Genomic DNA, 12,598 nt, shown 5'->3' with positions numbered 1-12,598 from the left:
ATGGCAGCAGATCTGCAGCTCAGGTAGATTGATGCGCTCCCCAAGGCGTTATTTCTCCCAGGTAAACAATTACCAACTGAGAAGACAGGTAGGAAGTCGGTTTTATGTGTAATCAAATTAACACCTTGGGACAACATTACTTGTGATTACAAGTAAATCATTAAGTACTTATCATTACCACGGTTCGTAGTCACGCCCAGGTAGATAATCCGGGCACTTTACCTGCATGACGTCATTTCTTGTGAATGTAAATGGGTCTGGTAAACCCGGAACACCATCAATCACAGTATCGATACGTCACGTGGTCTGTATTACATAGCACCATACCACGTGACCACTCAGGGTGAAGTTTTGCAATATGTCCATCCGATTATAATTTCATTGTATTTACTCCTGGACAATTACCACCATGGTCAGCAAGGAAAAGGTCAGTTTATGATCTGTTCATTTTTATATAACTCTGTACTTATTTTGATGTATTTGTGTGTTTTTTTCATTGTTGAGTGGGAAGGCGATGTCGCATTTTCTGTCTGTCATCAGAAATGTATAGAGATTGCCTTAGCATGGTTCACATTTCTCTGTACTGGTTAAGGAATGATTCATTTAGAATTACATGTTCGAATATGTGGACGTATTGTTTCACTTCAGGCCGATGTTAGTTAAGTCTGTATTTTATATTATCGCTTTAGTTTCCATGAATAATTCTTAGCTTCAATTACCTTCATCATCGTCTTTCATGATATTATTTCTGCATGATTTAGGATGGCACCGTGCTACTCTCCATGTAAAGCAAATTATACTTCTTTGTGAGTTCCTTAAAACGGAGAGTTTGAGCTTGCCTAAGATGTGATAAAAACCTACTCTGAAAGACAATCACAACATATCTATACTGTGTTGTGTTTTACTCTACTGATATTTACTTTTGCGGCAATTCCGTCATGTCACGATCATTAAAATTTCATATTGAGCTGTATGTTAACTATGTCAAAATTTGCTGAAACTGCATTCAATATGTCCGCCATTTTGAATTCAAAATATGTGCATTCGCAAACCATCTTGTTTCAGGTTTGTTTCCCACAGTTACTTATCGAGACTAAACCTATAGTGTAAATTTCTATGTTAAATACCTCAATGAATCTCCTGTATCGCATTGTCAGACATCCTCATAACAATTGATGTTGTCCCTGGTCCTTGTATCAGTTTTAATGGATATTTTACTGGTTATTTAATAATTATATCATCATAATACTAATAGTAATAATACTAATGCATTCATATATCCGAATAATTATACACACAGCATCATATGATAGTAAACTGTATTTAGAACTTCTTATGTCTGCTTCCAAATGACCTGCATAGGGGTTGGAAGGGAAGACCACCTTCCTCTCCAGACACGAGAAACAATTGGACATATTTTGATCCTTGAATACATTCACGTTAACCTGTTAAAGATATAACTTTGAACAGACCTGACCCACTGAACTAAGTCCTTTTGTAGAGTTACTTCCCTTAAAAGGTAGAAATACATTGGTCAACGAACACCACTTCGTATGTCGATAAGTGTTCACCTTATGATGTTTCTTTAGTTCACATTTTTTTCGCTTGTTGTTCTGTTCGACATTTACCGCCTCATCCCACAATACTCCCACATAACTGTGGTCTATCATAATCGAGCCTGGACCAGACAACCCAGTGATTGATATCATGAGCGTCGAAAGTGATACGGTGACACGTGTGAACCAAGTCTACCAGATGTATCTTGAAACTCTTTATCGAACACATGCTGGTGACACATTTCATCAGAGGTCATGTATTAGCAGATACACCAAACTGAGTACAGCCTAGCATTTTGACTGACTCGCCCACTCACCCAATTACTTAAAGCCTCCATAAATAAGTATCTTATGTCCTATTTCAAATCATTCAACATTCCAGCTCCATGTGAATAATTGAGCCTGGAACAGACAATCCAGTAGCTGACATCAGGAAGATCGTTGTAAAAGATTTGGATACGATGACAGCAATCAGATAAGCCTGATGACCTGGTCCATTTAGATATTTTATGGGTTCAGCTTCTTTCCTATATCCACACAACGTTTCAGGATCATTGCAGATGACTTAATCGGGTCTGGAAATCAGGTCCCTTCAATCGTTCGAGCACCGAAAAATGCGAAATTCAATTTCAATTTCACCAATCGTCTGAAAACATTCCCATTTAGCGTTAACACTAAACATGTGCTACCCTTCCTTGCCCGCCTGCCATTACCCGAGGCAAGGCGGATGTCATCTGTCAAGAAATCCCAGCCAGGCAGACGACATTTGAGGTTGCTCGTGAACAGATGGCTGATTTTTGTCCAGCTGCGCGGAAATGTTTATATATTCAATATGGTACAACATGGAAGGTGTCTAAAATACTGTTTATATTTACCACAAATTACTGAAATATGATTTCATATGTTTGGGACAGTAATAGTAATATCCAATAAAGTCTCACATGGTGGCTTTTGGACAAACCTGAAATGATTGATAATATGTCAAAAACAGGCAAAACTAATACAGAACGCAATTCTGCTTTCCCTTTGGCTTTACTTTACAGGTTGCAGTGTAAAGATCAGTTATTAACGTTAGAATAATATGGAAACAAAACAATGCAAACAAATATAAATCAGTGAGTTTAAGAGCGGATAAGCATATGTGGTATCAGGTTATTTCAATCGGTAACACGAAAAGGGATTCTCCCATTGAACTCTCGTGGGGAATAGTTGACCCTTGATAGACAGTGATAACATCAGGTTTTAACGTTACAGACAGGAAAATATATTAACGCAGCTGTGTTATCATGGCAAACATCACACAACCTTGTGGAAAATCAGTTAATCCCTGAAAAGTTGTGAAATCTCCAGGTTTTAGCATAATGCACATGAAAATATAGTAACGTAATTGTGTTATCATGAGAATCAAAACAAAATATTTTCAAAGACGTCTCAAAATGATAATGATGGTGGGATTCTCACATTGTATCCACGTGAGAAATCTGTCGACTTCTAAAACAATGATGGCATGTTTGTAACATAACAGACTGGGCAATTTATGTATGTACTTTTGTTATAATGAGAATCATCACAATGTATCTTCAACGACTTCCCCACATAAATAAAAACACTCAAGGCAAATACTGTGGCACCGACTATCGAATGTGTTCAAGAAATTCACTTTTTAGATTATAAAGTAGCATGATTATTCTTAATTCTTAATTCTTAACGCCTTTCTCCATACCCAAACCACATATTTTATTGTTGTTAAATCAGATACGTCTAGCATGCCTAGTTGGTCTTCTGGGCGTGCTGCTTATCCTGGACATCGCGGAGGGATACAGCGGAGGAGCACCGATTGACGCATGTACTAGTATGACTCCGCGTCATGGACTCACTCAGAGAAGCACTGAGAGATCACCTTTCGTAATACTCGTCTCAAAGGACAACTTCGGCCCGAATGAAAGCATTATGGGTAGGTTAAACAGCAGGGATGCTGGGTGTGACAAAAAACCCACTTTGGAGGGCCACGAAGGGCCAAGTCATATATCGGTTGTATAGAGTAGCCTCCCTTATGCGTGCCAAGATGTTGTGATTTGAATCCAGATTCGCTGAGATTAAGTGAGTGAGTGAGAGAGTTGTGTTTTTCGCCGCTTATAGCAATATTTCTGCAATATCACGAACACCAGTAATGACTACACGTTATAACCGTTCCGTCGGCATTACGAGCGAACACAGAGATAAGAGATCAGGAGCTTTTGTTGGTCACTCCCATTTCATCATTGGTGGATATTGCCAACAATATAAACCTCTAAGACTTGCATCTCTTTGTCATTTCCTTCAATACCGAGTTAATAAGCTGGGGTAGGTCTGAAATTCAGTTTGAAACAAAACTGAGAACATGTCCAGGTGCAGTTGTTTAATGTTCATTGGTTTTAGGTGTCCATACCTGCGTCCGCCAGAAATCACTTTCTGTGATCTATGTTCACTTTCTGTAATCTACGTTCACTTTCTGTAATCTATGTTCACATTCTGTAATATCTATCTTCAAGATATGGAGTGAGTATACATAATTACTACCTGACGTGACAAGCATTGAAATATATATTCAGCCACGGAATCAGTGAATGTCCAAATAAATGTTTTCTGTGATTTTCAGTGATGCTTCGAGGCCTTTGTAAGAATACGTTCCGAGGATTTCTAGTAGAAGCCAGGCGGGCAGATCCACGCTTCAATCAGACGGAGCTAGTCGGCACCTTCACAGCTGTGCAAGGGTCCAGATACGAGTGTGGCAGGGTAGGTGTGAATGGTTAGTGCGGTAGGGTGGGCTAGTGTGGAAGGATAGGTGTGGTGATGGGAGGGCGTGTGAGGGCGTACAGGGAACGGGGTGAAATAGTGAGGAAGGTGTGACGTTGACGGCGGTAATACGTTTATGGGTTGTTGATGTGATGTGGTATTGTGACAGATTACCCATTGAATGCTGTCTAGACTGACTCACCAATGTATTTCATCTGTTTTAGGAAGCGGCTCTGACCCACATCACTAACGATGACAAGTCCTCTCTCCTCTTCAACTGGACATCACCATCCCAGTCTATTGGACACATAGTCATCACGTAAGCGGGGTTCTGACCACACACGCTGGCCACACACATCACACTCTTTCCACAGCACAATAACGGTATATTTGTACACCGCATATCTCCATGTACAACAAGACTCTAAAACAGATATCTTTTCAAAGAAAGAGGCAAGTCTGAAGCAAAAGAGGGATGATCATCACAGGCGGTGTTTAGAACAAAGGAGTTTCAGAACACAGACAAGCTGACAAAACTCAGATGTTAAGTTGCGAGCAGGAGTGTAGACTTCAATCAAGTCCCTCAAGTGGCGCGATGCCTTTCCCGATAGACATTGCAAAGTTTAACTGAGAATTGAGAGAGAGAGGGAGAGATTGAGAGAGATAGAGAGATGGGTAGAACGGATAGAACCAGCGTATTTGCTAAATCCCTTGTGAGATATTTTCTGTCCATAATTTCACAGAGAGCAGACACAAATTACATGAGGGTATATATTCTATCCGGTAAAATGCATTAATGGCGCTAATACCTATTCCCCGAGCAACTGGTGTCATCCATGTTTTTTTAGTTTTTCATCCAGAAGTTTCACCACTGTTTTACCCTTTACAACGAAACTGTTTCAGGGGATAGTAAAGACGGGATATTGTTTTGCAGAGACGTTATGTACTTAACGTATACCTCCACAATGTGTACCCCGTGGTATATTCTCAGCGTATACTTTCAGGGATGGTTGAAGGGTCCGCACTCACTCATGGTTATCACATTCAATGTCACCCTTTAGTCTTGGTAACACAGAGGTTCAACAGAAATTGACCTCAAAACGTCTACACGTATATACTACTTCGTCCACAGAGCTACCTTCGTACAGCGCTTCAGCAACTTCTGGGTTGGCGTCAACTCCGCCGTCATCACCGACAACATGTCCCGTTTCCCCCTCAGCATCAATCCGAGCCAGCTGGTAACCCCCTACATCACGCCGTGTCCTGAGGATCTCCCCCAGACCAGTACAACGACCAGCACCACGACAACCACCACTACACCTACCACCACTACAACTACGCCTTCAACAACGACGACTGCAACTACGACGACAACTACAAGACCACCGGACCGTGTAACCACACCATGGGTGACCACTCCAAGACAGGTTCTACCAACCCCAGCTCGAACCACACCACCTTCAGTACCAAAGGCGACTTCAACACCGAAACCAACCCGTACTACTGTTAGTCTGGTGAGTGACATTCGACGTAGCATCTGGAGTATGGTCCTTGTTAGCTCCCGTTTCTAAAGTAATTCAAGTAATTCTTCACTTTGCCTATTCGTCCAACAACACACGCACGCACGCACGCACGCAGACATAATGACTGACGTAAGTCTTCATCTGAGAAATGTTCAATTAAAGCAAAATATGTTCTAGATCATCATTAGCGTTCGTGAACTTGAACAGAGCAAAGCTGTACCGCACTACAGCAGTGGGCCTGGTTGAAGGCCTTCCATCGCGGCCTAATGTGCTCTTTGTGCTTGCTCTCGATAACTGGCATATTTGATCCTGTCCTTATTCGCAAATACTGATATCTTTCGTTTGAAACATGTTGTGTTCACAAAGGGTGAATTAGACTAAGTATTACTAATCCCAGATATTTACACTTAAAGTTATTTGTACAATTATTGCGGAGTTGAGTTGAAGTTTTACGTCGCACGACACTGAGATTTAGAATTTCTCTTTGTGTGTGAATGAAAATACATGGACCCGTTATTCAGATGATCCAAGAAAATGATTATGACGTTCCCTCACCTATGACAGAAAGTGTTACGTACGCACATGTACTGTGAACGTTACTAAAGGTTTTCACGACACAGTTATAATAATGACCTTAAATGTCTTTCTACTTCCGAAGGACGACAAGGGAGGTAAATGCGGCACTACTCGGGGATGCTTCAACCTATGTGTGGAGAAAGACTGCACATTCAACATTCAGTGGCGAGATATGGGGGACCGGGTGTGGTTCAGCATATCGGTCAAGGTGCTGCCGGACACACCCGACCAGTGGGTGGCTCTAGGGATGTCACATGATACGAAGATGGTAAATTGAGAATACACCTTCTTCAGATGTGTCCTGTACTTTGTCCACATATTTACAGAGTGAAAGAGTTTAGTTTTACGCCGCACCCAACAGTGTTGAAGCTATATGGCGGCGGTTTGTAAATAACCATGCCCAGACCTAGTCAATCCAGTGATCAATAGCATGAACATCGATCTACGCATTTAGGATACGATGAAATGTGTCAACCAAGTCTCCGAGGCTGAGCACTTGATCCCGTTAGTCGCCTCTTATGACAAGCATGAGTTACTGAAGATCAATCATGACCTGGATCTTCACGGGTACATACATACATACATTAATGAGGCTTGAGTTTTCTCTGGCATCTTTAAATTGAAGACATTATCGGGTGAACTACATAGGACGTCTTAGGGAGGAGTAACTGTGTTTATTATGTTTGACATACTACTTCCTTATACTTTCCTGTATCCTTTGCGCCCCAAGAAGCAGCATGGATATTTTAGTATGCTGCAGTGCGGTGAATTGCCACAGTGTGTTGCTAGAATATTGCTTAAAGCAACATAAATCTTTAAACTGGTTTGACGCTTTATATTTATTCCATGAAATTCTACATATCATTTACGCAGTACAAAACGGGATCTGGTACGATGTAATGCAGGTCATGCCTTAAAAAGATTTTTAATTTTAGAAGGTATTGAACAGTTCGTGTCTGGCAATAATAATAATGAAAATAACAATGATAATAATCAGCATCGAACACCCTGACCTTGTTATTTTATGTTACCAGGGCGACGACAGCGTTGTTGAGTGTTTGAGTCAGGACGGGAGACGCAGCATGAGTATCTCCTACAACCACCAAAGGTCCAACAGAAGAATGAACCCGGTGAGCACTGAGGGCATGACGTTAGTATGGAATACCCGAAGGGACATTGTCACATTGTTGCATTATTTACGATGCGACAATACGACGGAGTGTTTTTGCCATGAACAGGTGTCGCAGTGCTGCTCAATGTTTAAAAATGAATATACTGAGGGAAACAATTAAGGGAACACCATTCAAGGCAGTGTGCCTATATTCATTCTCGTATTTTCTCCCACAGCGGTATTCAAAGCTGGTGATAAAACTGGAACATATTTAATGGAACACTTGAATTTTCATGTCCCATATTTGGTTCATTTAGTATACTAGTATATGCTCACAAGCTTTATACCAAGTGGCTATACAAAAATATCTGACCCGTGGCTTTCTCTGTTCAACTATATAACAAGGATCAATAATAGTTAGAACTCCTCAGCTTCACAGAAAACATATAATCACGAATCAATAAAAGTTTGGCACAAGGGAGAGGAGGGCCAGATTCTCTCAAAAATACAAAATCAACTTTCCACCTCTTTCAGATATAGCATTAGGCGAGTGTCAGATGCTAAGCTAACCAAATTCAGTGTCTGAGCAATAAGTGTTTCTCCTGCTCAAGGTAGCGAATATGTTCAGTCATTTATCGGAATACGGAAATCAGGCACTGTATTGGAGATGAGTGAACGGTCTCCCAGTGTTCAAGTGACCATGAGCGGGGAGAAGAGAGCACCTCAGTGGTAAAAGCGTTAACTCGTCACGCCGAAGACTCGGGTTCGCTTTCCTACATGGGTAAAATGCTTGAAGCCCATTTCTGTGTTCCCAGTCGTGATATTGCTGGAATATTGCTATCATACTCACTCACCCACTCTGGTTATATCATATCTTAATGATTTGAGCAAACTCAACGTTTTCATGTCACCAAGAGTCACTTTCTACATTTGGTGACGTAGCATTAGGTGTGAAACGTCCAGCTTACCAACCTCAGTGGCAGAGAGATCAGTGTAGCTGATATTAACTCAGGAGGTCCGCAGTGCACTATGATTCAATTTCATAGTGATCCCACAAAGGCAACATCTCCTGTAGGGGCTAGTGTCGGATAGAAGCAGAGACTATAGTGATCTGTGATATAAAGTAGCGAATGAGTTTAGGTCATTTATCAGAATGCGGTACTGGAGATGGAACGGTTTCGCTAGGTTCTTCTGTTCAAATGACCATGTGCGCTCTGATGTAACCTGTGACTTTATGTTTAGATGAACCCCGTCATCTTCCCCATCTCCGACACCATGGCGAACGGTGTACTCACATGCGAGTTCGCACGGGCCAAGATAGTGCCCGGAAACGATAAGATTTACAACTTGGACAAGTCCTGGTACATGCTGGTCGCCCAAGGCCCCATTGTTTCTGGTGAGTGAGGTTTCATACTGAATATTTCTTTCATCAGTTTCATTTATTTAATTTCATTAGACGTCGTGTCACTGGATGTTTCTGTCAGTCACCCGATTGTCTGATTTGTTTGCTCACAATCGTTGAGTAGCAGGAGTGCTGTTGTGAAACAACAAACAGTTCCCAGTAAAGTGAAGACTGGTAGGCAGGACATGCTTTCCATTTCTCGAACACCTGGTGTTATCACTACTTTCACATCCAGGTAGATATGATCTGTTTACTGTGCAATTCCTCCATGGGTGTAGGGTTACCATTATGAAGGTGGCAGAGATCTATAAAACATGTGACAAATGAAACGTCGGGTAAAAGGCGACTAACGAGATCGGGCGGTAAGGCTTTCTGACTTGTTTGACATATGGCATCGTATCCCAGTTGTGCAGATGACTATTCACGTTGTTGATCATTGGAGTGTCTGGTCCTTTTTTAAACAAACGAAAAATCGTTTGATTGATGCTAATCGATTAACGTAGACCATGGTGTCAATCAACAGATTTTCCGATCCAGACTCGATGTTTTAGAAAATATTGTCATTCAGCTGTAATACGACTTTAAACAACATACAAATGTAAAGCCTGTTGATTGTACTTATACTTCCGCGTTTTCATCTTCGAGTACACATGTACAATATACTCTCTCCTAGGACGCATGGAGCGTCACACCAACCTTCCGTGGGTGTCGAGGTACAGGGTCGATCTGAAGTCTACCCACCAGATGCAAGTGGCTTTCGGAGACAGAATCTTCATCAAGGTCCATGGTAAGCGTATTATAAAATCACTTGTTTGGGATAAAACACAATCTTTCTTGTAGAGAGATACATATCAGCTAAATGTTGGTGCATGAATGCCGAAAGAGACATAGTTAACCAATATACGGTGATAACTCAGGGTGACGTCGAGGAACTGTTTAACTAATGACATACCTGTTTGACAACACGTCTGATATTTGAAGAGGAAATCGTCTGGAAAAACAAATAAAATCCATACCTTCATACCTAATGTAATACCAATAACAAGATTCTAAATAGCCCTTTATGTTACTCCTGGTGGTGTTTAAACTGTTTCTTGATACGGTGTCCAGTGATCCTGATGTGCCATGACCATGTGTGTCAATGAGGTCTGTACGATAACCCTGTCTGTGTGTTTTCCAGCCACTACAAATGCTCTAACCTATGCAATGGCCCTGGTAATGTGTTTCCTAGCCTGTGTAATGACACCATGTTTTTCGAAACCAATTCAGTGACTTTGACAATGTGTTTGTTGCCAGCTGACTATATCTTTTTCCAACCTTTGCGATGCCACTACGTGTTTTATAGACTATATTTGACGACCCTGACAATGAGTTAGTAGCCGATTCGATGACTCTTACAATGTGCTTATTTTCAGCCTGTGCGATGACCTTCGCGTGGATGTTCCTGGCCAGCATTGCTATTGTTGTAGCCCGCTTCTACAAGCCGATGTGGCCTCAGTCCAGGGTGTGCGGCCGCAAGCTATGGTTCACGGTTAGTGACTCTGACTGATTATAATCATTTAGCTTTTCAAAAATGAATCGATGTGACGTTAATTTTGACTCACTCACTCAAAAATAAAAGGCATAGGCTAACTGTAAAACAGTTCTGCGTGTTCAGCAAAATGTTCAATATTTATTTAATTTCATCCATACAAGGATTAAATTTGATGATAGTTGTGTCTGTGCTTCTTGTTTAACCAAAGTGGTTAACGCCAGTAACCATCGTTACCTTGACCTTCACCACTCGTGAAGCCATGTAACTAAAAGTATGTTGAAGTGGTGTCACATACTCTGTATGCTCTCCTCCGCAGATACACCGTATGTGCACGATGTTGCTGGCGTTGCTGGTTGTTGGAGCGTTTGTCGTCATCTTCCTGGAGGTCAAAGGTCTCAGTGATGTAAGGGACACATGTCATATTTCTAAGTCGCGATGAAACATTCACTGAAAGCACGTATTGTTATATATTCCAAGGTGTAGAGTTATCATATCGTTTAATGAATTAAACGGGGGCTCAGATTTCCATGCTTGTCTTTTTCAGATCAGTTTCCTAGACTTCCGAAAGATCCACCCAATACTCGGCATGATCGTCACGGGTCTTACAGTAATACAGGTGTGTGTTTTATGATACAGGTACATGGAACATCGTTTCAAACAAACTGTCATTTGCTTTCTGAAATAAAATATACTTACTAAACGTATTTTCATAAGTTGCTGGTAGAAACTATGTATGGATTTCATCTCCCCTATTCTGTCAATTCAAAATTGTTTAAGAAGCTCCAAGCAAGTAAAGCATGCTTCCCTTCAGTGATTTAGTTTACATTACGTTAGACTTTTGTCTAAAATTATATAACCCATAAAAATGATGTCATTTTTAATAATCTTGGCGATTTACAAGTATTGATAACTGTATAGTGTAACCAAATACCAACTATTTTACTTGCATTTGGACCTTTTGGTGTTCTTTTATTGTTTTTTTCCGTACTGTAACTGACAGTATAACCGAAAAAAACACAAAAAAATGAAACTCAGTTTGAGATAGATACTCCAGGGGATTCCTTCAGTGATGAAGCACCAATCTTGTCACGTTCATGCATACTTCTATAACTGTTCCCAGGCTGCGATGGGATTGTTCCGCCCCAAGTCCACCTCCACCAACAGACCTGTGTTCAACTGGGCTCACTGGTGTGTCGGCATCATCGACCACATCCTAGCAGGTGCGTCACAGAAGGAGAGTTGAGACATATCGTCAAATGGATACCTTCATCAATGTATTCATTATCTTAGCACTATATTTTGCTTGTTCGGAAGTCAAGACGACGAGGAACAATTCCATCATTCGTGGGTTGAGGAGGTTTGGTCATGTCAGGCGTCCTGTTGGAAATTACGCTATGAGGGTTACCCTCTATAAACAGGGGCGTAATCCTTTTCATTGCATTACACAAAAGAACTTTTTTATATATATTTTTACTGTTTAATAGCGTTATATTGTAGGTAGTAGTACAACCTTAATAAACCGAATCTGACCTTAGCTTCATGTCCTTGTAGTGATGAACATCATCCTTGGTGTGGGTTTGAAGAAGGCCGGCGTGCACGAATACGTCTCCTACATTCTCTATTGTTTCGCCGTGTACCAAGTGTTCATTGTCCTCATCCTGGAGGTCGTCGCCTGTAACTCCAGAATCAAAGGTGAGTGAGTGGTCTATCTCCGGCACCCCTCGGGGCAAAGGTAAACCTTTTGGTCAAAGGTGCGTAACCTTGTTTTCTGTAAACTCAAGGTCAAATGTGAATTATCAACTTCCTCTTACGCCACAGTCAAAGGGGAGACAACCGTAACTCACCACTCGGGGAGAATGACCGTATTTACAGTAACTCGCCTACCAAATATATCGACAGTACCTCCTCTCCTTATATCTGACGTCATCTTGTACAATGTTCGAATCCATCTCATTTCAGAACGCAAGCAACAGAGCTACTCTATCTATGCCGACAGGTCCACTAGGTATTCTAGTACAAAAGATGTAGACACGGATGACACAGAGCCACCGGTACGTTCAGTATTGTTTGAGCTTAGGAGATTAGATTTTTGCTGGTCCAGACAATCCTTTGATCGACACC

The 12,598-nt window shown here is 41.3% G+C and overlaps 1 protein-coding gene across 1 annotated transcript in view; it reads left to right on the top strand.

The window, feature by feature from the left end:
- Positions 1 to 337: 337 nt before the first annotated feature.
- LOC137291971 (putative ferric-chelate reductase 1 homolog) overlaps positions 338 to 12,598 on the top strand; it is a 35,439-nt gene continuing 23,178 nt past the window's right edge. The window contains exons 1-15 of the mRNA XM_067823523.1: positions 338 to 427; positions 3,312 to 3,510; positions 4,195 to 4,331; positions 4,556 to 4,650; positions 5,464 to 5,845; positions 6,513 to 6,698; positions 7,465 to 7,560; positions 8,784 to 8,937; positions 9,617 to 9,730; positions 10,359 to 10,474; positions 10,794 to 10,880; positions 11,022 to 11,093; positions 11,598 to 11,697; positions 12,029 to 12,169; positions 12,437 to 12,528. Of these exons, the coding sequence (XP_067679624.1) occupies positions 410 to 427; positions 3,312 to 3,510; positions 4,195 to 4,331; positions 4,556 to 4,650; positions 5,464 to 5,845; positions 6,513 to 6,698; positions 7,465 to 7,560; positions 8,784 to 8,937; positions 9,617 to 9,730; positions 10,359 to 10,474; positions 10,794 to 10,880; positions 11,022 to 11,093; positions 11,598 to 11,697; positions 12,029 to 12,169; positions 12,437 to 12,528 (1,989 nt within the window). The 5' untranslated portion in view covers positions 338 to 409. The remainder of the gene's footprint in view (positions 428 to 3,311; positions 3,511 to 4,194; positions 4,332 to 4,555; positions 4,651 to 5,463; positions 5,846 to 6,512; positions 6,699 to 7,464; positions 7,561 to 8,783; positions 8,938 to 9,616; positions 9,731 to 10,358; positions 10,475 to 10,793; positions 10,881 to 11,021; positions 11,094 to 11,597; positions 11,698 to 12,028; positions 12,170 to 12,436; positions 12,529 to 12,598) is intronic.

The sequence above is a fragment of the Haliotis asinina genome, chromosome 7, assembly GCF_037392515.1.
Source record: "Haliotis asinina isolate JCU_RB_2024 chromosome 7, JCU_Hal_asi_v2, whole genome shotgun sequence".
Classification (NCBI taxonomy): Eukaryota; Metazoa; Mollusca; class Gastropoda; order Lepetellida; family Haliotidae; genus Haliotis; species Haliotis asinina.
The sequence above is the reverse complement of the archived record's forward strand: the minus strand, read 5'-3'. Positions and strand labels throughout refer to the sequence as shown.